The sequence below is a fragment of the Petromyzon marinus genome, chromosome 79 (genome assembly GCF_048934315.1).
Source record: "Petromyzon marinus isolate PM22_M1 ecotype Great Lakes invasive population chromosome 79, UKy_Petmar_22M1.pri1.0, whole genome shotgun sequence".
Classification (NCBI taxonomy): domain Eukaryota; kingdom Metazoa; phylum Chordata; class Hyperoartia; order Petromyzontiformes; family Petromyzontidae; genus Petromyzon; species Petromyzon marinus.
Genome location: NC_133745.1, coordinates 23,199,440 through 23,226,939, shown reverse-complemented (window position 1 = coordinate 23,226,939; position 27,500 = coordinate 23,199,440). Strand labels below are relative to the sequence as shown.

The 27,500-nt window shown below is 47.4% G+C and overlaps 2 protein-coding genes and 1 long non-coding RNA gene across 3 annotated transcripts in view; 1 reads left to right on the top strand and 2 right to left on the bottom strand.

Annotated features, from left to right (window-relative positions):
* Positions 1-27,500, top strand: part of LOC142907476 (uncharacterized) — a 478,656-nt gene that overhangs the window by 278,738 nt on the left and 172,418 nt on the right. The window lies entirely within an intron of this gene.
* Positions 1-27,500, bottom strand: part of LOC142907474 (uncharacterized) — a 44,883-nt gene that overhangs the window by 11,336 nt on the left and 6,047 nt on the right. The window lies entirely within an intron of this gene.
* LOC142907507 (uncharacterized) overlaps positions 1-27,500 on the bottom strand; it is a 39,456-nt gene that overhangs the window by 6,045 nt on the left and 5,911 nt on the right. Inside the window, exon 3 of the mRNA XM_076057091.1 lies at positions 72-191. Coding sequence (XP_075913206.1) covers positions 72-191 — 120 coding nt within the window. The remainder of the gene's footprint in view (positions 1-71; positions 192-27,500) is intronic.

Genomic DNA, 27,500 nt, shown 5'->3' with positions numbered 1-27,500 from the left:
CGATGTTGATGATGTTGATGATGTTGATGGTGATGATATTGATGGTGACGATGTTGATGATGTCCCATCACCTCGTTGTCAGTGAAGAGGTCCACCTCTCCGGCACAGTTGAGGGTTTTCAAGTAGGAGCTGAACTTGGCGTTGATCTGGGAAATGACGACACCAAGGGGCTCCAGCCACTGCGGTTTCACCTACAGACACGCAGATACACACATACACATACAGATACACACACACAGATACACACATACACATACACACACACACAGATACACACACACACATACAGATACACACACAGATACACACATACACACACACACACACACAGATACACACACACACATACACACACACAGATACACACACACACAGGTATAGATATAGACACATACACACACACAGATACACACACACAAGGTACACATACACACACATACACACATACACACACAGATACACACACACAGGTACACATACACACACAGATACACACACAGGTACACATACACACATACACACACACACATACACACACACATACACACACACATACACAGATACACACACAGATACACACACACACATACACACACACAGGTACACACACACAGATACACACACACACAGGTATAGATATAGACACATACACACACACAGATACACACACACAAGGTACACACACACACACAGATACACACACACACAGGTACACATACACACACACACACAGATACACACACACACAGATACACACACACATACAGATATAGACACAGATACACACACAGGTACACATACAGATACACAAAGATACACATACACACACACACAGATACACACACACATACACACACACACAGATACACACACACATACACACACACACAGATACACACACACAGATACACACACAGATACAGACACAGATATATACACACACACACAGGTACACATACAGATACACACACAGATACACATACAGATATAGACACAGACACACACACACAGGTACACATACAGATACACACACAGATACACATACAGATATAGACACAGATACACACACACAGATACACATACACAGATACACACACAGATACACACACACAGATACACATACACACACAGGTACACATACACACACACACAGATACACACACACACAGGTACACATACACACAGATACACACACGCAGATACACACACACACAGATACACACACACACAGATACACACACACACAGATACACACACGCAGATACAGATACACACACAGATACACACACACACATACAGATACACACACAGATACACACACGCAGATACAGATGTAGACACAGATACACACACACAGGTACACATACAGATACACACACAGGTACAGATATAGACACAGATATACACACACACAGATACACACACACACACAGGTACTCACACACACATACACAGATACACATACAGATACACACACAGGTACAGATATAGACACAGATACACACACACACAGATACACATACAGATACACACACAGATACACACACAGAGGTACACATACAGATACACACACAGATACACACACACACACACAGGTACACACACAGGTACACATACAGATACACACACAGATACACATACAGATATAGACACAGATACACACATGCACGCAGATACACACACACACATACAGATATAGACACAGATACACACACACAGATACACACACAGATACACACACACACACACAGGTACACATACAGATACACACACAGATACACATACAGATATAGACACAGATACACACACACAGATACACACACAGATACACACACAGATACACACACAGATACACAGATATAGACACAGATACACACACACACAGGTACACATACAGATACACACACAGATACACACACACACATACAGATATAGACACAGATACACACACACACAGGTACACATACAGATATAGACACAGATACACACACACACAGGTACACATACAGATACACACACAGATACACACACAGGTACAGATATAGACACAGATACACACACACACAGATACACACACACACAGGTACACATACAGATACACACGCACATACAGATATAGACACAGATACACACACACACAAATACACATACAGATACACACACAGATACACATACAGATATAGACACAGATACACACACACACAGGTACACATACAGATACACACACAGATACACACACACGTACACATATAGACACAGATACACACACACAGATACACATACAGATACACACACAGATACACACACACACACACAGGTACACAGATACACACACACACACAGATATAGACACAGATACACACACACACATACAGATATAGACACAGATACACACACACACAGGTACACATACACACACACACATACAGATATAGACACAGATACACACACACACACACAGATACACACACTGATACACACACAGATACACATACAGATATAGACACAGATACACATACACACACAGATACACATACAGATATAGACACAGATACACATACACACACAGGTACACATACACAGATACACACACAGACAGATACACACAGATACACATACACACACACAGATACACACACACATACAGATACACACACATACAGATACATACACACAGATACACATACACAGATACACACACAGATACACATGCAGATATAGACACAGATACACATACACACAGGTACACATACACAGATACACACACAGGTACACACACACAGATACACATACACACACAGGTACACACACACACACACAGGTACACACACACACAGGTACACACACACAGATACACATACACACATACACAGGTACACACACACAGGTACTCACACACACACAGATACACACACAGATACACATACAGATACACACACAAATACACACACACAGAAATACAGATACACACACAAATACACACAGATACACACACACAGATACACATACACACAGATACACATACACACACAGATACACACACACAGGTACACACACACAGGTACACACACACACAGATACACATATCTCTGTGTGTGTGTGGCAATGTGTGTGTGTCAATGTGTGTGTGTGTATCTATGTGTGTGTCTATGTGTGTGTCAATGTGTGTGTGTCAATGTGTGTGTGTCAATGCGGAGCCCCAATGCGGTTTCAGGAAAGGGCGGTCCTGCACAGATGCCATATTTTCTGTCTGTCTGCTACAGCAGAGGTGTAGGGAATTCCAACAAGACCTACATCTCTGCTTTATTGACCTGGTCAAGGCCTATGATACCATCAGTAGGCCTGGGCTCTGGGTCGTTCTTCGTGCTTTTGGAGTACCTGACCCTCTGCTCACGATCATTAAGGACCTTCATGATGGTGAGCGGGCCCGGGTAAAACTACGTGGCCGGGAGTCAGAGCCATTCCCTGTACACCTTGGGGTGCGACAGGGATGTCCTCTGGCTCCCACATTATTTAACATCTATTTTGACCACGTAGTTCGTGAAGCCTTCAATAGCTGTACCGGGGGAATCTCCATATGGTACAGATATAATGGGAGGCTAATCGATGCCCGGGTGCGGTCAAGGGATGGCTCCCTATTGCTCAACCACGTTATGTATGCTGATGATTTGGTAATAGCTGCTCAGTCAGAGGAGGAGTTGGAGACGCTGCTGCTGAGACTGGAGCGTGCCACTAAGAGGTGGGGCCTTACCATCAGCCCCACCAAAACTAAGCACCTGCCTGGGTATTTTGTACCATCGGACACTCCACCCCCACAACTCCCAATCGGTGATGGGGCAGTGGTGGAGAGAGTGGAGAGTTTCCCATACCTGGGCAGTGTGCTTATGACTGGCTCCAGTTTAACAGCAGAGGTCTCACTCCGAATCAGTCGAGCGGCAATATCTTTTCATCGGCTGCGTAACGCTGTGTGGAAGCTACCTGGTCTGTCGCTCCGCACTAAGCTTCAGGTCTTCTCGGCCACGGTCATTCCCTCCCTTCTCTACGCTTGCGAAACGTGGACCCCCCTAATGGAACATCTTCGCCGGTTAGAAACATTTAGGCTGGCCTGCCTACGATCCATCCTGGGTTTAACCAGACTGGATTGTGTGAGGAGCTCACAAATCCTTGAAAGATCTGGGCAGGGTCCCATCGGTGAGCTCCTCCGGCAGGCAAGGCTGCGATGGCTGGGTCATGTAGCCCGCATGCCCAGCCACCGCATGCCGAAACAGCTTTTGTTTGGCCGGATTGAGGGGGCTAAGTGGGCGCGGCACGGGCTAGAGAAGAGATGGAGTGACGTGGTACAGGAGGACGTGGAGCTGAGTGGACTTGCCGATGACTGGTACCAGCAGTGTCAAGATCGGCCTCTGTGGAGGAGGCTCGTGAAGGACGCTACTGGGCAGTTGGAGGCAGTCGCCCTCCAACAACAACGGATGGCGGAGGAGCGACGCTCACAACAACGAGCGGAGCGCCGGGTGGCTAAAGCACAGCAGGTTGGCACAGTAGGGGGCACAGGTGGTGCATCAGCCAGTCATCTCAGTCAGTCGACCCGTGGCACCTGGGTCTGCCCCGTGACCTCCTGCCAGCGGGCGTTCGACACTTCACGTGGCCTCAGGGTGCACATAGCCTGGCACAAGCGTCGTGGTGACGTCACCGCCACTTAGTGGCGAATGGCGGTTATTGTTGTTGTTGTGACTGTGTGTGTCTGTGTGTGTGTGTGACTGTCTGTGTGTGACTGTGTGTGTGTCACCACCCCCACTCACCATCCCCACTCACCATCCCCCCACTCACCATCCCCCCACTCACCACCCCCACTCACCCCCTCCCACTCACCACCCCCACTCACCACCTCCCCCCACTCACCACCCCCAACACTCACCACCCCCCCACTCACCACCCCCACTCACCACCCACCCCCACTCACCACCCCCACTCACCCCTCCCACTCACCACCCCCACTCACCCCTCCCACTCACCACCCCCACACTCACCACCCCACTCACCACCCCCACTCACCACCTCCCCCCACACTCACCCCCAACCCACCACCCCCACTCACCACCTCCACCACCCCCCACACTCACCACCCCCACTCACCACCCTCCCCCACACTCACCACCCCCCACTCACCACCCCCCACTCACCACCCTCACTCACCACCCCCACTCACCACCCCCCACTCACCACCCCCACTCACCACCCTCCCTCACACTCACCACCCCACACTCACCACCCCACACTCACCCCTCCCACTCACCACCCCCACACTCACCACCCCACTCACCACCCCCACTCACCACCCCCACTCACCACCTCCACCACCCCCCACACTCACCACCCCCACTCACCACCCTCCCCCACACTCACCCCCAACCCACCACCCCCACTCACCACCCCCACTCACCACCCCCACTCACCACCTCCACTCACCACCCCCACTCACCACCCTCACTCACCACCCCCACTCACCACCTCCACTCACCACCCCCACTCACCACCCTCACTCACCACCCTCACTCACCACCCTCCCCCACACTCACCCCCAACCCACCACCCCCACTCACCACCCCCACTCACCACCTCCACTCACCACCCCCACTCACCACCCTCACTCACCACCCCCACTCACCACCCTCCCCCACACTCACCCCCAACCCACCACCCCCACTCACCACCCCCACTCACCACCCCCACTCACCACCCCCACTCACCACCCCCCACTCACCACCCCCACTCACCACCCCCACTCACCACCCACCCCCACACTCAACCCCACTCACCACCCTCCCCCACACTCACCACCCCCACTCACCACCTCCACTCACCACCCCCACTCACCACCCTCACTCACCACCCTCACTCACCACCCTCACTCACCACCCCACACTCACCACCCCCACTCACCACCCTCCCCCACACTCAACCCCACTCACCACCCTCCCCCACACTCACCACCCCCACTCACCACCTCCACTCACCACCCCCACTCACCACCTCCACTCACCACCCCCACTCACCACCCTCACTCACCACCCTCACTCACCACCCTCACTCACCACCCTCACTCACCACCCCCACTCACCACCCTCCCCCACACTCACCCCCAACCCACCACCCCCACTCACCACCCCCCACTCACCACCCCCCCCCACACTCACCCCCCCACTCACCACCCCCAACACTCACCACCCCCAACTCACCACCCCCACTCACCACCCCCACTCACCACCCCCCCACTCACCACCCACACTCACCCCCCCACTCACCACCCCCACTCACCACCCCCACTCACCACCCCCACTCACCACCACCACCCCACTCACCACCCCCACTCACCACCCCCACTCACCACCTCCACTCCACCACCCGCCACTCACCACCCTCACTCACCACCCTCACTCACCACCCTCACTCACCACCCTCACTCACCCCCCCACTCACCACCCCCATCACCACCCCCACTCACCACCCCCACTCACCACCCCCACTCACCACCCCCACTCACCACCCTCCCCCACACTCACCCCCAACCCACCACCCCCACTCACCACCCCCCACTCACCACCCCCACTCACCACCCCCACTCACCACCCCCCCCCACACTCACCCCCCCACTCACCACCCCCAACTCACCACCCCCACTCACCACCCCCACTCACCACCCTCCCCCACACTCACCCCCAACCCACCACCCCCACTCACCACCCCCACTCACCACCCCCCACACTCACCACCCCCACTCACCACCCTCCCCCACACTCACCCCCAACCCACCACCCCCACTCACCACCTCCACCACCCCCACTCACCACCCCCAACTCACCACCCCCACTCACCACCTCCACCACCCCCACTCACCACCCCCACTCACCACCTCCACCCTCCTCCACCACCACCCCCCACTCACCACCCCCAACCCACCACCCCCACTCACCACCCTCCCCCACACTCACCACCTCCACTCACCACCCCCACTCACCACCCTCACTCACCACCCCCACTCACCACCTCCACTCACCACCCCCACTCACCACCCTCACTCACCACCCTCACTCACCACCCCCACTCACCACCCCCACTCACCACCCTCCCCCACACTCACCCCCAACCCACCACCCCCACTCACCACCCCCCACTCACCACCCCCACTCACCACCCACCCCCACACTCAACCCCACTCACCACCCTCCCCCACACTCACCACCCCCACTCACCACCTCCACTCACCACCCCCACTCACCACCCTCACTCACCACACTCCTCACTCACCACCCTCACTCACCACCCCACACTCACCACCCTCCCCCACACTCAACCCCACTCACCACCCTCCCCCACACTCACCACCCCCACTCACCACCTCCACTCACCACCCCCACTCACCACCTCCACTCACCACCCCCACTCACCACCTCCACTCACCACCCCCACTCACCACCCTCACTCACCACCCTCACTCACCACCCTCACTCACCACCCTCACTCACCACCCTCACTCACCACCCCCAACTCACCACCCCCCACTCACCACCCCCACTCACCACCCCCCCACTCACCACCCACACTCAACCCCACACTCACCCCCCCACTCACCACCCCCACTCACCACCCCCACTCACCACCCCCACTCACCACCCCCACTCACCACCCTCCCCCACACTCACCCCCAACCCACCACCCCCACTCACCACCCCCCACTCACCACCACCCCCCCCCACACTCACCCCCCCACTCACCACCCCCAACACTCACCACCCCCAACTCACCACCCCCACTCACCACCCCCACTCACCACCCCCACTCACCACCCCCACTCACCACCCCCACTCACCACCCTCCCCCACACTCACCCCCAACCCACCACCCCCACTCACCACCCCCCACTCACCACCACCCCCCCCCACACTCACCCCCCCACTCACCACCCCCAACACTCACCACCCCCAACTCACCACCCCCACTCACCACCCCCACTCACCACCCTCCCCCACACTCACCCCCAACCCACCACCCCCACTCACCACCCCCACTCACCACCCTCCTCCACCACCACCCCCACTCACCACCCTCCCCCACACTCACCCCCAACCCACCACCCCCACTCACCACCTCCACCACCCCCACTCACCACCCCCACTCACCACCCCCACTCACCACCTCCACCCTCCTCCACCACCACCCCCACTCACCACCCACCCCCCCACTCACCCCCAACCCACCACCCACACTCACCACCCCACACTCACCACCCTCCCCCACACTCACCACCCCCCCACTCACCACCCCCACTCACCACCACCACCCCCCACTCACCACCCACCCCCCCACTCACCCCCAACCCACCACCCACACTCACCACCCCCACTCACCACCCTCCCCCACACTCACCACCCCCACTCACCACCTCCACTCACCACCCCCACTCACCACCCTCACTCACCACCCTCACTCACCACCCCCACTCACCACCCTCCCCCACACTCACCCCCAACCCACCACCCCCACTCACCACCCCCCACTCACCACCCCCACTCACCACCCCCACTCACCACCCACCCCCACACTCAACCCCACTCACCACCCTCCCCCACACTCACCACCCCCACTCACCACCTCCACTCACCACCCCCACTCACCACCCTCACTCACCACCCTCACTCACCACCCCACACTCACCACCCCCACTCACCACCCTCCCCCACACTCACCACCCTCACTCACCACCCTCACTCACCACCCCACACTCACCACCCCCACTCACCACCCTCCCCCACACTCAACCCCACTCACCACCCTCCCCCACACTCACCACCCCCACTCACCACCTCCACTCACCACCCCCCACTCACCACCTCCACTCACCACCCCCACTCACCACCTCCACTCACCACCCCCACTCACCACCCTCACTCACCACCCTCACTCACCACCCTCACTCACCACCCTCACTCACCACCCTCACTCACCACCCCCACTCACCACCCCCACTCACCACCCTCCCCCACACTCACCCCCAACCCACCACCCCCACTCACCACCCTCCCCCACACTCACCCCCAACCCACCACCCCCACTCACCACCCCCAACCCACCACCCCCACTCACCACCCTCCCCCACACTCACCCCCAACCCACCACCCCCACTCACCACCCTCCCCCACACTCACCACCCCCCACTCACCACCACCCCCCACTCACCACCCCACACTCACCACCCCCCACTCACCACCACCACCACCCCCCACTCACCACCCCGCCACTCCCCTCACCTCCCCAGGGCATGGAAGCTGAGTGTGAGTGGCTGGTGAGCGCCTCCGCCTGAGCGTCTGGCTCTCTCGTGCTGCTCACGCAGATCCTCGGCGTCGTACCGGAGGGCCTCAAAGTGGCGGACGAAGGCGTTCAGCCGGTTGCCGTACAGACCTGGGGTGTTAGAACGGCGGGGTGTTAGAACGGCAGAGTTAGAACGGCAGAGTTAGAACGGAGGGGGTTAGAACGGCAGAGTTGGAACAAAGTTGGAACGGAGAAGTCGGAACGGAGAAGTTGGAACGGAGAAGTTAGAACGGAGGGGTTAGAATGGAGGAGTTAGAATGGAGGAGTTAGAACGGAGGGGTGTTAGAACGGAGAGGGTGTTAGAACGGAGGGGTGTTAGAACGGTGGAGTTAGAACGGCGGGGTTGGAACGGAGGAGTTGGAACGGAGAAGTCGGAACGGAGAAGTTGGAACGGCGGGGTTAGAACGGAGGGTGTTAGAACGGCGGGGTGTTAGAACGGAGGGGTGTTAGAACGGAGGGGTGTTAGAACGGAGGGTGTTAGAACGGTGGAGTTAGAACGGTGGGGTTAGAACGGAGGGTGTTAGAACGGAGGGTGTTAGAACGGAGGGGTGTTAGAACGGTGGGGTTAGAACGGAGAGGGTGTTAGAACGGCGGGGTGTTAGAACGGAGGGTGTTAGACCGGAGGGTGTTAGAACGGAGGGTGTTAGAACGGAGGGTGTTAGAACGGAGGGGTCGGAACGGTGGAGTTAGAACGGAGGGTGTTAGAACGGAGGGTGTTAGAACGGAGGTGTTGGAACGGAGGGTGTTGGAACGGCGGTGTTAGAACGGAGGTGTTGGAACGGAGAAGTTGGAACGGAGAAGTTGGAACGGAGAAGTTGGAACGGAGAAGTTGGAACGGTGGTGTTAGAACGGCGGGGTTAGAATGGCGGGGTTAGAACGGAGGGGTTAGAACGGAGGGGTCGGAACGGTGGGGTTGGAACGGAGGAGTTGGAACGGAGAAGTTGGAACGGAGAAGTTGGAACGGAGAAGTTGGAACGGAGGAGTTAGAACGGTGGAGTTAGAACGGAGGGGTTGGAACGGTGGGGTTGGAACGGAGGTGTTAGAACGGAGGGTGTTAGAACGGAGGGTGTTAGAACGGAGAAGTCGGAACGGAGAAGTTGGAACGGAGAAGTTGGAACGGAGGGGTTAGAACGGCGGGTGTTAGAACGGCGGGGTTGGAACGGCAGAGTTGGAACGGAGAAGTTGGAACGGAGAAGTTGGAACGGAGGAGTTAGAACGGAGGAGTTAGAACGGAGAAGTTGGAACGGCAGAGTTAGAACGGCAGAGTTAGAACGGCGGGGTTAGAACGGAGGGGTTGGAACGGTGGGGTTAGAACGGAGGGGTTAGAACGGTGGAGTTAGAACGGTGGAGTTAGAACGGTGGGGTTGGAACGGTGGGGTTAGAACGGAGGGGTTGGAACGGAGAGGTTGGAACGGAGAGGTTGGAACGGCAGAGTTAGAACGGTGGGGTTGGAACGGAGAAGTTGGAACGGAGAAGTTGGAACGGAGGGGTTAGAATGGAGGAGTTAGAATGGAGGAGTTGGAACGGAGGAGTTAGAACGGAGGAGTTAGAACGGAGAAGTTGGAACGGCAGAGTTAGAACGGCAGAGTTAGAACGGAGAAGTTATAACGGCAGAGTTAGAACGGAGGAGTTAGAACGGAGGGGTTGGAACGGAGGAGTTAGAACGGAGAAGTTGGAACGGAGAAGTTGGAACGGAGGGGTTAGAATAGAGGAGTTGGAACGGAGAAGTTGGAACGGCGGGGTTAGAACGGCGGGGTTAGAACGGAGGGGTTGGAACGGAGGGGTTGGAACGGCAGAGTTAGAACGGTGGGGTTGGAACGGTGGGGTTGGAACGGTGGGGTTGGAACGGAGGAGTTAGAACGGTGGGGTTGGAACGGTGGGGTTGGAATGGTGGGGTTGGAACGGAGGGGTTAGAACGGCAGAGTTAGAACGGCGGGGTTAGAACGGAGGGGTTAGAACGGAGGGGTTGGAACGGAGGAGTTAGAACGGTGGGGTTAGAACGGTGGGGTTAGAACGGAGGAGTTAGAACGGCAGAGTTAGAACGGCAGAGTTGGAACGGAGGAGTTAGAACGGAGGGATTATAACGGAGGAGTTAAAACGGTGGAGTTAGAACGGCAGAGTTAGAACGGCGGAGTTAGAACGGAGAAGTTGGAACGGAGGAGTTGAACGGAGGAGTTAGAACGGAGGAGTTGAACGGAGGAGTTGGAACGGAGAAGTTAGAACGGAGGAGTTGGAATGGTGGAGTTAGAACAGAGAAGTTAGAACGGAGGGGTTAGAACGGCAGAGTTATAACGGAGAAGTTAGAATGGAGGAGTTAGAACGGAGGAGTTGGAACGGCAGAGTTAGAACGGAGGGGTTAGAACGGAGGAGTTAGAATGGAGGAGTTGGAACGGAGGAGTTAGAACGGCAGAGTTGGAACGGAGAAGTTGGAATGGAGGGGTTAGAATGGAGGAGTTGGAACGGAGGAGTTAGAACGGCAGAGTTAGAACGGAGAAATTGGAACGGAGAAGTTGGAACGGAGAAGTTGGAATGGAGGGGTTAGAATGGAGGAGTTAGAATGGAGGAGTTATAACGGAGAGGTTAGAACGACAGAGTTAGAACGGAGAAGTTGGAACGGCAGAGTTAGAACGGAGGGGTTAGAACGGAGGAGTTAGAATGGAGGAGTTGGAACGGAGGAGTTAGAACGGCAGAGTTGGAACGGAGAAGTTGGAATGGAGGGGTTAGAATGGAGGAGTTGGAACGGAGGAGTTAGAACGGCAGAGTTAGAACGGAGAAATTGGAACGGAGAAGTTGGAACGGAGAAGTTGGAATGGAGGGGTTAGAATGGAGGAGTTGGAATGGAGGAGTTATAACGGAGAGGTTAGAACGACAGAGTTAGAACGGAGAAGTTGGAACGTCAGAGTTAGAACGTCAGAGTTAGCCCACGTGGGACTCACCACCGTGATCTCGACATTGGCTCAAACTTAACGTCTCTCAACGTCCGACGGCTTACGCCCCGGATCTCATTTTCATTCACGGTGCCCTCACAAACAAAAATCCGCAGACTTAGCCGCCGCTGCTGCTGCTGGATCTCCTCTCCGTTTCAACGAAACAAATTTTGACCTCGGGTCTTCTTTGATATTGACGCTCCCCCCCCCCCGCCCCCCAGAGTCTGGAACGCCATCGCCAATAAACTGCGACCTGAAGTCGCTACCAACGAGATCTTCGCTCAAAACCGCTCTAGAGGAGTTGTACAACAACTAGCTGCCACTTGCTAATTCAGTGGCCTGAAGTAAAATAAAGTTAAATTTCGATTGAAAGCTTTCAGTGGCTGCAGTAATTCACATTGTTTCCCTTCAACGTTAGAACGACAGAGTTAGAACGGAGGGGTTGGAACGGCGGAGTTAGAACGGAGGGGTTAGAACGGAGGGGTTAGAACGGAGAAGTTGGAACGGAGAAGTTGGAACGGAGGGATTAGAATAGAGGAGTTAGAACGGAGAAGTTGGAACGGAGAAGTTGGAACGACAGAGTTAGAACGGAGGGGTTAGAATGGAGGAGTTAGAACGGCAGAGTTAGAACGGCAGAGTTAGAACGGAGGAGTTAGAACGGAGGAGTTAGAACGGCGGAGTTACAACGGAGGAGTTAACTGCAACCTGAAGTCGCTACCAACGAGATCTTCGCTCAAAACCGCTCTAGAGTTGTACAACAACTAGCTGCCACTTGCTAACTCAGTGGCCTGAAGTAAAATGAAGTTAAATTTCGATTGAAAGATTTCAGTGGCTGCAGAAATTCACATTGTTTCCCTTCAACGTTAGAACGGCAGAGTTAGAATGGAGGAGTTGGAACGGAGGAGTTAGAACGGAGGAGTTAGAACGGCAGAGTTAGAACGGAGGAGTTAGAACGGAGAAGTTGGAACGGTGGGGTTGGAACGGAGAAGTTGGAACGGAGGAGTTAGAACGGATGGGTTAGAATGGAGGAGTTAGAACGGAGAAGTTGGAACGGAGGAGTTAGAACGGATGGGTTAGAATGGAGGAGTTGGAACGGAGGGGTTAGAATGGAGGAGTTAGAACGGCAGAGTTGGAACGGAGGGGTTAGAATGGAGGAGTTAGAACGGAGGAGTTGGAACGGAGAAGTTGGAACGGAGAAGTTGGAACGGAGAAGTTGGAACGGAGGGGTTAGAATGGAGGAGTTGGAACGGAGGAGTTAGAACGGAGAAGTTGGAACGGAGAAGTTGGAACGGCAGAGTTAGATCGGAGGAGTTAGAACGGCAGAGTTAGAACGGAGGAGTAAACTGCAACCTGAAGTCGCTACCAACGAGATCTTCGCTCAAAACCGCTCTAGAGGAGTTGTACAACAACTAGCTGCCACTTGCTAATTCAGTGGCCTGAAGTAAAATAAAGTTACATTTCGATTGAAAGCTTTCAGTGGCTGCAGTAATTCACATTGTTTCCCTTCAACGTGACCTTACCGAAAGAGCTGACAATATAAAATGAGGTTGTTTCGACTCCGGATGACCGCCGCAAATTATTATCCGTATTTTGATTTAGCGTGCCGATCTTAAAAGGTGAATTGGAAAAATGTTGATACTCCGACTGATGCTTCTGTTGTTTGTGGAGTGACTGATGCAGCCAGCTATGGCTCTAGGGGTTTTGGTGTTACATGTTGTTTATGAAGTTTATTGTGAAAAAGTCGGTCACAGTTCCCCTGTGTGATCACTGTTACGTTGCATTTATGGGTTTATTTTGGTGATTTCTAAAAGTTTTTTTGGTTTGGCCATGTTTTTGTTTTGTTGTAGTAACGGAGTTAGACTGACGGCCTTAATCTAAGTTGTCTTGTTGTTGTTGTAGTAACGGAGTTAGACTGATGGCCTTAATCTAAGTTGTCTTGTGGTTGTTGTAGTAACGGAGTTAGACTGATGGACTTAATCTTAGTTGTCTTGTGGTTGTTGTTGTAGTAACGGAGTTAGACTGATGGCCTTAATCTAAGTTGTCTTGTGCTTGTTGTTAACTCATAAACTGATGGCCTTAATCTAAGTTATCTTGTGGTTGTTGTTGTTGATGTTAACTCATAAACTGATGGCCTTAATCTAAGTTGTCTTGTGGTTGTTGTTGTAGTAACGGAGTTAGACTGATGGCCTTAATCTAAGTTTTCTTGTGGTTGTTGTTGTAGTAACGGAGTTAGACTGATGGCCTTAATCTAAGTTGTCTTGTGGTTGTTGTTGTAGTACGGAGTTAGACTGATGGCCTTAATCTAAGTTGTCTTGTTGTTGTTGTTAACTCATAAACTGATGGACTTAATCTAAGTTGTCTTGTGGTTGTTGTTAACTCATAAACTGATGGCCTTAATCTAAGTTGTCTTGTTGTTGTTGTAGTAACGGAGTTAAACTGATGGCCTTAATCTAAGTTGTCTTGTGGTTGTTGTTGTTGTTGTAGTAACGGAGTTAGACTGATGGCCTTAATCTAAGTTGTCTTGTGGTTGTTGTAGTAACGGAGTTAAACTGATGGCCTTAATCTAAGTTGTCTTGTGGTTGTTGTTGTTGTTAACTCACAAACTGATGGCCTTAATCTAAGTTGTCTTGTGGTTGTTGTTGTTAACTCACAAACTGATGGCCTTAATCTAAGTTGTCTTGTTGTTGTTGTTGTTATTAACTCACAAACTGATGGCCTTAATCTAAGTTGTCTTGTGGTTGTTGTTAACTCATAAACTGATGGCCTTAATCTAAGTTGTCTTGTGGTTGTTGTTAACTCATAAACTGATGGCCTTAATCTAAGTTGTCTTGTTGTTGTTGTAGTAACGGAGTTAAACTGATGGCCTTAATCTAAGTTGTCTTGTGGTTGTTGTTGTTGTAGTAACGGAGTTAGACTGATGGCCTTAATCTAAGTTGTCTTGTGGTTGTTGTAGTAACGGAGTTAAACTGATGGCCTTAATCTAAGTTGTCTTGTGGTTGTTGTTGTTGTTAACTCACAAACTGATGGCCTTAATCTAAGTTGTCTTGTGGTTGTTGTTGTTAACTCACAAACTGATGGCCTTAATCTAAGTTGTCTTGTTGTTGTTGTTGTTATTAACTCACAAACTGATGGCCTTAATCTAAGTTGTCTTGTGGTTGTTGTTGTTGATGTTAACTCACAAACTGATGGCCTTAATCTAAGTTGTCTTGTGGTTGTTGTTGTTGTTGTTAACTCACAAACTGATGGCCTTAATCTAAGTTGTCTTGTGGTTGTTGTTGTAGTAACGGAGTTAGACTGATGGCCTTAATCTAAGTTGTCTTGTGGTTGTTGTTGTAGTAACGGAGTTAGACTGATGGCCTTAATCTAAGTTGTCTTGTGGTTGTTGTTGTAGTACGGAGTTAGACTGATGGCCTTAATCTAAGTTGTCTTGTTGTTGTTGTTGTTGTAGTAACGGAGTTAGACTGATGGCCTTAATCTAAGTTGTCTTGTGGTTGTTGTAGTAACGGAGTTAAACTGATGGCCTTAATCTAAGTTGTCTTGTGGTTGTTGTTGTAGTAACGGAGTTAGACTGATGGCCTTAATCTAAGTTGTCTTGTGGTTGTTGTTGTAGTAACGGAGTTAGACTGATGGCCTTAATCTAAGTTGTCTTGTGGTTGTTGTTGTAGTACGGAGTTAGACTGATGGCCTTAATCTAAGTTGTCTTGTTGTTGTTGTTAACTCATAAACTGATGGACTTAATCTAAGTTGTCTTGTGGTTGTTGTTAACTCATAAACTGATGGCCTTAATCTAAGTTGTCTTGTTGTTGTTGTAGTAACGGAGTTAAACTGATGGCCTTAATCTAAGTTGTCTTGTGGTTGTTGTTGTTGTAGTAACGGAGTTAGACTGATGGCCTTAATCTAAGTTGTCTTGTGGTTGTTGTAGTAATGGAGTTAAACTGATGGCCTTAATCTAAGTTGTCTTGTGGTTGTTGTTGTTGTTAACTCACAAACTGATGGCCTTAATCTAAGTTGTCTTGTGGTTGTTGTTGTTAACTCACAAACTGATGGCCTTAATCTAAGTTGTCTTGTTGTTGTTGTTGTTGTTATTAACTCACAAACTGATGGCCTTAATCTAAGTTGTCTTGTGGTTGTTGTTGTTGATGTTAACTCACAAACTGATGGCCTTAATCTAAGTTGTCTTGTTGTTGTTATTAACTCATAAACTGATGGACTTAATCTAAGTTGTCTTGTGGTTGTTGTTAACTCATAAACTGATGGCCTTAATCTAAGTTGTCTTGTTGTTGTTGTAGTAACGGAGTTAAACTGATGGCCTTAATCTAAGTTGTCTTGTGGTTGTTGTTGTTGTTGTAGTAACGGAGTTAGACTGATGGCCTTAATCTAAGTTGTCTTGTGGTTGTTGTAGTAACGGAGTTAAACTGATGGCCTTAATCTAAGTTGTCTTGTGGTTGTTGTTGTTGTTAACTCACAAACTGATGGCCTTAATCTAAGTTGTCTTGTGGTTGTTGTTGTTAACTCACAAACTGATGGCCTTAATCTAAGTTGTCTTGTTGTTGTTGTTATTAACTCACAAACTGATGGCCTTAATCTAAGTTGTCTTGTGGTTGTTGTTGTTGATGTTAACTCACAAACTGATGGCCTTAATCTAAGTTGTCTTGTGGTTGTTGTTGTTGTTGTTAACTCACAAACTGATGGCCTTAATCTAAGTTGTCTTGTGGTTGTTGTTGTAGTAACGGAGTTAGACTGATGGCCTTAATCTAAGTTGTCTTGTGGTTGTTGTTGTAGTAACGGAGTTAGACTGATGGCCTTAATCTAAGTTGTCTTGTGGTTGTTGTTGTAGTACGGAGTTAGACTGATGGCCTTAATCTAAGTTGTCTTGTTGTTGTTGTTGTTGTAGTAACGGAGTTAGACTGATGGCCTTAATCTAAGTTGTCTTGTGGTTGTTGTAGTAACGGAGTTAAACTGATGGCCTTAATCTAAGTTGTCTTGTGGTTGTTGTTGTAGTAACGGAGTTAGACTGATGGCCTTAATCTAAGTTGTCTTGTGGTTGTTGTTGTAGTAACGGAGTTAGACTGATGGCCTTAATCTAAGTTGTCTTGTGGTTGTTGTTGTAGTACGGAGTTAGACTGATGGCCTTAATCTAAGTTGTCTTGTTGTTGTTGTTAACTCATAAACTGATGGACTTAATCTAAGTTGTCTTGTGGTTGTTGTTAACTCATAAACTGATGGCCTTAATCTAAGTTGTCTTGTTGTTGTTGTAGTAACGGAGTTAAACTGATGGCCTTAATCTAAGTTGTCTTGTGGTTGTTGTTGTTGTAGTAACGGAGTTAGACTGATGGCCTTAATCTAAGTTGTCTTGTGGTTGTTGTAGTAATGGAGTTAAACTGATGGCCTTAATCTAAGTTGTCTTGTGGTTGTTGTTGTTGTTAACTCACAAACTGATGGCCTTAATCTAAGTTGTCTTGTGGTTGTTGTTGTTAACTCACAAACTGATGGCCTTAATCTAAGTTGTCTTGTTGTTGTTGTTGTTGTTATTAACTCACAAACTGATGGCCTTAATCTAAGTTGTCTTGTGGTTGTTGTTGTTGATGTTAACTCACAAACTGATGGCCTTAATCTAAGTTGTCTTGTTGTTGTTATTAACTCATAAACTGATGGACTTAATCTAAGTTGTCTTGTGGTTGTTGTTAACTCATAAACTGATGGCCTTAATCTAAGTTGTCTTGTTGTTGTTGTAGTAACGGAGTTAAACTGATGGCCTTAATCTAAGTTGTCTTGTGGTTGTTGTTGTTGTTGTAGTAACGGAGTTAGACTGATGGCCTTAATCTAAGTTGTCTTGTGGTTGTTGTAGTAACGGAGTTAAACTGATGGCCTTAATCTAAGTTGTCTTGTGGTTGTTGTTGTTGTTAACTCACAAACTGATGGCCTTAATCTAAGTTGTCTTGTGGTTGTTGTTGTTAACTCACAAACTGATGGCCTTAATCTAAGTTGTCTTGTTGTTGTTGTTATTAACTCACAAACTGATGGCCTTAATCTAAGTTGTCTTGTGGTTGTTGTTGTTGATGTTAACTCACAAACTGATGGCCTTAATCTAAGTTGTCTTGTGGTTGTTGTTGTTGTTAACTCACAAACTGATGGCCTTAATCTAAGTTGTCTTGTGGTTGTTGTTGTAGTAACGGAGTTAGACTGATGGCCTTAATCTAAGTTGTCTTGTGGTTGTTGTTGTAGTAACGGAGTTAGACTGATGGCCTTAATCTAAGTTGTCTTGTGGTTGTTGTTGTAGTACGGAGTTAGACTGATGGCCTTAATCTAAGTTGTCTTGTTGTTGTTGTTGTAGTAACGGAGTTAGACTGATGGCCTTAATCTAAGTTGTCTTGTGGTTGTTGTAGTAACGGAGTTAAACTGATGGCCTTAATCTAAGTTGTCTTGTGGTTGTTGTTGTAGTAACGGAGTTAGACTGATGGCCTTAATCTAAGTTGTCTTGTGGTTGTTGTTGTAGTAACGGAGTTAGACTGATGGCCTTAATCTAAGTTGTCTTGTGGTTGTTGTTGTAGTACGGAGTTAGACTGATGGCCTTAATCTAAGTTGTCTTGTTGTTGTTGTTAACTCATAAACTGATGGACTTAATCTAAGTTGTCTTGTGGTTGTTGTTAACTCATAAACTGATGGCCTTAATCTAAGTTGTCTTGTTGTTGTTGTAGTAACGGAGTTAAACTGATGGCCTTAATCTAAGTTGTCTTGTGGTTGTTGTTGTTGTAGTAACGGAGTTAGACTGATGGCCTTAATCTAAGTTGTCTTGTGGTTGTTGTAGTAACGGAGTTAAACTGATGGCCTTAATCTAAGTTGTCTTGTGGTTGTTGTTGTAGTACGGAGTTAGACTGATGGCCTTAATCTAAGTTGTCTTGTGGTTGTTCTTGTTAACTCACAAACTGATGGCCTTAATCTAAGTTGTCTTGTTGTTGTTGTTGTTATTAACTCACAAACTGATGGCCTTAATCTAAGTTGTCTTGTGGTTGTTGTTGTTGATGTTAACTCACAAACTGATGGCCTTAATCTAAGTTGTCTTGTGGTTGTTGTTGTTGTTAACTCACAAACTGATGGCCTTAATCTAAGTTGTCTTGTGGTTGTTGTTGTAGTAACGGAGTTAGACTGATGGCCTTAATCTAAGTTGTCTTGTGGTTGTTGTTGTAGTAACGGAGTTAGACTGATGGCCTTAATCTAAGTTGTCTTGTGGTTGTTGTTGTAGTACGGAGTTAGACTGATGGCCTTAATCTAAGTTGTCTTGTGGTTGTTGTTGTTGTTGTTGTAGTAACGGAGTTAGACTGATGGCCTTAATCTAAGTTGTCTTGTGGTTGTTGTAGTAACGGAGTTAAACTGATGGCCTTAATCTAAGTTGTCTTGTGGTTGTTGTTGTTGTTAACTCACAAACTGATGGCCTTAATCTAAGTTGTCTTGTGGTTGTTGTTGTTAACTCACAAACTGATGGCCTTAATCTAAGTTGTCTTGTTGTTGTTGTTGTTATTAACTCACAAACTGATGGCCTTAATCTAAGTTGTCTTGTGGTTGTTGATGTTAACTCACAAACTGATGGCCTTAATCTAAGTTGTCTTGTGGTTGTTGTTGTTGTTGTTAACTCACAAACTGATGGCCTTAATCTAAGTTGTCTTGTTGTTGTTGTTGTTAACTCACAAACTGATGGCCTTAATCTAAGTTGTCTTGTTGTTGTTGTAGTAACGGAGTTAGACTGATGGCCTTAATCTAAGTTGTCTTGTGGTTGTTGTTGTTAACTCACAAACTGATGGCCTTAATCTAAGTTGTCTTGTGGTTTGTTGTTGTTGTAGTACGGAGTTAGACTGACGGCCTTAATCTAAGTTGTCTTGTGGTTGTTGTTGTAGTACGGAGTTAGACTGATGGCCTTAATCTAAGTTGTCTTGTGGTTGTTGTTGTAGTACGGAGTAGACTGATGGCCTTAATCTAAGTTGTCTTGTGGTTGTTGTTGTTGTACGGAGTTAGACTGATGGCCTTAATCTAAGTTGTCTTGTGGTTGTTGTTGTTGTAGTACGGAGTTAGACTGATGGCCTTAATCTAAGTTGTCTTGTGGTTGTTGTAGTAACGGAGTTAAACTGATGGCCTTAATCTAAGTTGTCTTGTGGTTGTTGTTGTTGTTAACTCACAAACTGATGGCCTTAATCTAAGTTGTCTTGTGGTTGTTGTTGTTAACTCACAAACTGATGGCCTTAATCTAAGTTGTCTTGTTGTTGTTGTTGTTATTAACTCACAAACTGATGGCCTTAATCTAAGTTGTCTTGTGGTTGTTGTTGTTGATGTTAACTCACAAACTGATGGCCTTAATCTAAGTTGTCTTGTGGTTGTTGTTGTTGTTAACTCACAAACTGATGGCCTTAATCTAAGTTGTCTTGTGGTTGTTGTTGTAGTAACGGAGTTAGACTGATGGCCTTAATCTAAGTTGTCTTGTGGTTGTTGTTGTAGTAACGGAGTTAGACTGATGGCCTTAATCTAAGTTGTCTTGTGGTTGTTGTTGTAGTACGGAGTTAGACTGATGGCCTTAATCTAAGTTGTCTTGTGGTTGTTGTTGTTGTTGTAGTAACGGAGTTAGACTGATGGCCTTAATCTAAGTTGTCTTGTGGTTGTTGTAGTAACGGAGTTAAACTGATGGCCTTAATCTAAGTTGTCTTGTGGTTGTTGTTGTTGTTAACTCACAAACTGATGGCCTTAATCTAAGTTGTCTTGTGGTTGTTGTTGTTAACTCACAAACTGATGGCCTTAATCTAAGTTGTCTTGTTGTTGTTGTTGTTATTAACTCACAAACTGATGGCCTTAATCTAAGTTGTCTTGTGGTTGTTGATGTTAACTCACAAACTGATGGCCTTAATCTAAGTTGTCTTGTGGTTGTTGTTGTTGTTGTTAACTCACAAACTGATGGCCTTAATCTAAGTTGTCTTGTTGTTGTTGTTGTTAACTCACAAACTGATGGCCTTAATCTAAGTTGTCTTGTTGTTGTTGTAGTAACGGAGTTAGACTGATGGCCTTAATCTAAGTTGTCTTGTGGTTGTTGTTGTTAACTCACAAACTGATGGCCTTAATCTAAGTTGTCTTGTGGTTTGTTGTTGTTGTAGTACGGAGTTAGACTGACGGCCTTAATCTAAGTTGTCTTGTGGTTGTTGTTGTAGTACGGAGTTAGACTGATGGCCTTAATCTAAGTTGTCTTGTGGTTGTTGTTGTAGTACGGAGTAGACTGATGGCCTTAATCTAAGTTGTCTTGTGGTTGTTGTTGTACGGAGTTAGACTGATGGCCTTAATCTAAGTTGTCTTGTGGTTGTTGTTGTTGTAGTACGGAGTTAGACTGATGGCCTTAATCTAAGTTGGCTTGTGGTTGTTGTTGTAGTAACGGAGTTAGACTGACGGCCTTAATCTAAGTTGTCTTGTGGTGGTTGTTGTAGTAACGGAGTTAGACTGATGGCCTTAATCTAAGTTGTCTTGTGGCTGTTGTTGTTGTAGTAACGGAGTTAGACTGACGGCCTTAATCTAAGTTGTCTTGTGGTTGTTGTTGTAGTAACGGAGTTAGACTGATGGCCTTAATCTAAGTTGTCTTGTGGTTGTTGTTGTAGTAACGGAGTTAGACTGACGGCCTTAATCTAAGTTGTCTTGTGGTTGTTGTTGTAGTAACGGAGTTAGACTGATGGCCTTAATCTAAGTTATCTTGTGGTTGTTGTTGTGATTGTTGTTGTTTGACTTACATCCCACTGGGGTTTTTCCACACAGAGTTGGTGGTGTATGGTGCTATTTCAGGAATATTTTGATGTTTTTTTTCCTAGATTTTCTGTTTGCACAGTCAACACACATAGTCACTTTAGGATTTTTTCTTGTTTTAGTTTTTGTGTTTGTTGTGGTTGCACCCGATTCAAGAGCCGAATGGCTCACAGGGATATACCAAAATAAATGGAACTGAAAACTGAACTCCCTGCGTGTCTCTCTCTGTGTCTCTGTGTCTCTCTGTGTGTGTGTCTCTCTGTGTGTCTGTGTGTCTCTCTCTGTGTCTCTGTGTGTCTCTGTGTGTCTCTGTGTGTCTCTCTGTCTCCCTGTGTGTCTCTGTCTCTCTGTGTGTCTCTGTCTCTCTGTGTGTCTCTGTGTCTCTCTGTGTGTCTCTCTCTGTGTCTCTCTCTGTGTCTCTCTCTGTGTCTCTGTGTGTGTCTCTCTGTGTGTCTCTCTGTGTCTATGTGTGTCTATGTGTGTGTCTCTCTCTGTGTCTCTCTGTGTGTCTCTCTCTGTGTCTCTCTCTGTGTCTCTCTCTCTGTGTCTCTGTGTGTCTCTCTCTGTGTCTCTGTTTGAGTCTCTCTCTGTGTGTCTCTCTCTGCGTGTCTCTGTATGTGTCTTTCTCTGTGTCTCTGTGTGTCTCTGTGTCTCTCTCTCTGTGTGTCTCTGTGTGTGTCTCTCTCTGTGTGTCTCTCTCTGTGTGTCTCTCTCTCTGTGTCTCTGTTTGAGTCTCTCTCTGTGTCTCTCTGTGTGTCTCTGTCTGTGTGTCTCTATCTGTGTGTCTCTCTCTGTGTGTCTCTGTGTGTGTCTTTCTCTGTGTCTCTGTGTGTGTGTCTTGGTGTGTTTCTCTGTGTGTCTCTCTCTCTGTGTTTCTCTGTGTGTCTCTGTGTGTGTCTCTGTGTGTCTCTCTCTGTGTGTTTCTCTGTGTGTCTCTCTCTCTGTGTTTCTCTGTGTGTCTCTGTGTGTGTCTCTGTGTGTCTCTGTGTGTGTCTCTGTGTGTCTCTCTCTGTGTGTTTCTCTGTGTGTCTCTCTCTGTGTTTCTCTGTGTCTCTGTGTGTCTTTCTCTGTGTGTGTGTCTCTCTCTCTGTGTGTTTCTCTGTGTGTCTCTCTCTGTGTGTTTCTCTGTGTGTCTCTGTGTGTGTGTCTCTCTCTGTGTGTCTCTGTGTGGTTCTGTGTGTCTCTGTGTGTGTCTTTCTCTGTGTGTCTGTGTGTGTCTCTGTGTGAGTGTGTATGTGTCTGTGTGAGTGTGTCTCTATGTGTGTCTCTCTCTGTGTTTCTGTGTGTCTCTGTGTGTGTCTCTCTGTGTCTCTCTCTCTGTGTCTCTGTGTGTGTATGTGTATCTGTGTCTGTGTATCTGTGTCTGTGTATCTGTGTGTGTCTGTGTGTCTCTGTGTATGTGTATCTGTCTGTGTATCTGTGTGTGTGTGTCTGTGTGAGTGTATCTGTGTGTGTCTCTGTGTGTCTGTGTATCTGTGTCTCTGTGTGTCTGTGTATCTGTGTCTGTGTATCTGTGTCTGTGTATCTGTGTGTCTCTTTGTGTATGTGTATCTGTGTGTATCTGTGTGTATATGTATGTGTGTATCTGTGTGTGTGTCTGTGTGAGTGTATCTGTGTGTGTCTCTGTGTCTCTGTGTCTGTCTCTGTGTCTGTGTATCTGTGTCTGTGTATCTGTGTGTCTCTTTGTGTATGTGTATCTGTGTATATCTGTGTGTGTGTGTCTGTGTGAGTGTATCTGTGTGTGTGTGCCAGGCTAGGTTCACCTACCGTACGTTACGTGAGCCAGATTGAGAACCACCACCACCAGCAGCGGAGACAGCGGAGACATATCGGGAGAGAGACACGGGGAGAGAGACACGAGGAGAGAGACACGGGGAGAGACACGGGAGGAGAGAGAGACACGGGGACACGGAGAGACACGGGGAGAGAGAGACACGGGGACACGGCAGAGACACGGGGAGAGAGACACGGGAGAGAGAGACACGGTGAGAGAGAGACACGGGGAGAGAGACACGGTGAGAGAGGGACACGGAGAGAGACACGGGGAGAGAGACACGGGGAGAGAGACACGGGGACACGGAGAGAGACACGGGGACACGGAGAGAGACACGGTGAGAGAGAGACACGGGGACACGGAGAGACACGGAGAGAGACACGGGGATAGATAGACACGGAGAGAGACACGGGGAGAGAGACACGGGGATAGAGAGACACGGGGAGAGAGAGACACGGGGTTAGAGAGACACGGGGACACGGAGAGTCACGCGACGCCTCTGCAGTCTCCACCCGTAGTTTCTTCGGGTTCAAATAGTAGATCGGTGTAAACCATAACACTGATAAGTATATAGCGGTGTAAATCATACCAGTGATAAGTATACAGCGGTGTAAATCATACCACTGATAAGTATTTAGCGGCGTAAACCATAACACTGCTATGGATCTAGCGGTGTAAATCACAACACTGATAAGTATGTCGTTGTGTAAACCATAACACTGGTAGGTATGTAGCAGTGTAAATCGTAACACTGATAAGTAGCAGTGTAAACATAACACTGATAAGTATAGTGTTGTAAATCACAACACAGATAAGTATGTCGCTGTGGAAACCATAACACTAATAGGTATATAGCAGTGTAAATCATAACTCTGATAAGTAGCAGTGTAAACATAACACTGATAAGTATAGAGTGTTGTAAATCACAACACTGATAAGTATGTCGATGTGTAAACCATAACACTGGTAGGTATGTAGCAGTGTAAATCATAACACCGATAAGTAGCAGCGTAAACATAACACTGATAAGTATAGAGTGTTGTAAATCACAACACTGATAAGTATGTCGCTGTGTAAACCATAACACTGATAGGTATATAGCAGTGTAAATCATAACACTGATAAGTAGCAGTGTAAACGTAACACTGATAAGTATAGAGTGTTGTAAATCACAACACTGATAAGTATGTCGCTGTGTAAACCATAACACTGATAGGTATATAGCAGTGTAAATCATAACACGGATAAGTAGCAGTGTAAACATAACACTGATCAATTTTGATTGAAAGCTTTCGTGACTGCAGGGATAAAATATTCTTGGTTCTTCCGGTAAAGTCACGTAGATAGGGAAACAATAAAATAATAAAAATATAAAACAATAAAATTGATAAAAAAATTATTATTGGTTCTTCCGGTAAAGTCACCACCACGTGGAAGGGAAACAATAAAATAATAAAAATATAAAACAATACAATTATTGTAAAACAATAAAATTATTATTCTTGGTTCTGTGATTAAAGTCACCACCACGTAGAAGGGAAACAATAAAATAATAAAAAATATAAAACAATACAATTATTGTAAAACAATAAAATTATTATTCGTTGGTTCTTTCGGTAAAGTCACCACCACGTAGAAGGGAAACAATAAAATAATAAAAATATAAAACAATAAAATTATTATTCTTGGTTCTGTGGTTAAAGTCACCACCACGTAGAAGGGAAACAATAAAATAATAAAAATATAAAACAATAAAATTATTGTAAAACAATGAAATTATTATTCTTGGTTCTGTGGTTAAAGTCACCACGTAGAAGGGAAACAATAAAATAATTAAAATATAAAACAATAAAAATTTTGTAAAACAATGAAATTATTCTTGGTTCTGTGGTTAAAGTCACCACGTAGAAGGGAAACAATAAAATAATAAAAAATATAAAACAATAAAATTATTGTAAAACAATAAAATTATTATTCTTGGTTCTGTGGTTAAAGTCACCACCACGTAGAAGGGAAACAATAAAATAATTAAAATATAAAACAATAAAATTATTGTAAAACAATAAAATTATTATTCTTTGGTTCTTTCGGTAAAGTCACCACCACGTAGAAGGGAAACAATACAATAATTAAAATATAAAACAATAAAATTATTGTAAAACAATAAAATTATTATTCTTGGTTCTTTCGGTAAAGTCACCACCACCACGTAGAAGGGAAACAATAAAATAATTAAAATATAAAACAATAAAATTATTGTAAAACAATAAAATTATTATTCTTGGTTCTGTGGTTAAAGTCACCACCACGTAGAAGGGAAACAATAAAATAATAAAAGATATAAAACAATAAAAATCTCACGACGTTTCGACTGCAACACAAAGCAGCAATCATCATCAGGTGTGAAACCCACAGCAAGAAAATTTGAAAAAAAAAAATTTTCTTGCTGGGGGTTTCACACCTGATGATGATTGCTTGTGTTGCAGTCGAAACGTCGTGACACATTTTATTGTTTTATATTTTTATTATTTTGTTTCCCTTCTACGTGGTGGTGACTTTACCGAAAGAACCAAGAATATAAAAATATAACACTGATACGTATATAGCGGTGTAAATCATAACACTGATAGGCAAACAGCAGTGTAAACCATAACACTGATAGGTATAGAGCAGTTGAAACCACAACACTAATAAGATTGTAGCAGCGTAAACCATAACACTGATAAGTATATAGCAGTGTTAACCATAACACTGATAAGTTTGTCGCCGTATGAACATAACATTTTAAAAATGCCGTATAAACCATAACATTGATAAGTAGATATCCAAATAAACCATAACATTGATAAGTATAGACGTTTTGGTGCACGAGGTCACGTGACAGACCCAGGTGCCATGGGTTGGCTACTGTGCCAGGTTAGGTGCATGAAGAGGTCACGTGACAGACCCAGGTGCCATGGGTTGTATCAACATCATCATCCCATCACCACCTCCAACATCACCATGATCATCACCACCACCAGCACAACCATCACCACCAGCACCACCACCTCCAACATCACCATGATCATCACCATCACCACCTCCAACATCAACACCATCATAACCACCACCATCGCCACCACCATCACCACCACCATCACCACCACCATCACCATCATCACCACCATCACCATCACCACCACCATCACCATCATCACCACCACCACCACCATCATCACCACCACCACCATCACCACCACCATCATCACCACCATCACCACCACCACCATCATCACCACCACGACCACCACCATCATCATCACCACCATCATCACCACCATCACCACCACCACCATCACCACCATCATCACCACCACCACCATCATTACCACCATCATCACCATCACCCTCATCACCACCACCACCATCATCACCACCATCACCACCACCATCATCACCACCATCATCATCATCATCACCACCATCATCATCATCACCACCATCACCACCATCACCACCACCATCACCACCACCATTACCATCACCACCACCATCATCACCACCATGATCATCAACACCATCACCCTCATCACCACCATCACCATCACCACCTCCACCATCATCACCACCATCATCACCACCACCATCACCATCATCACCACCACCATCACCACCATCATCAC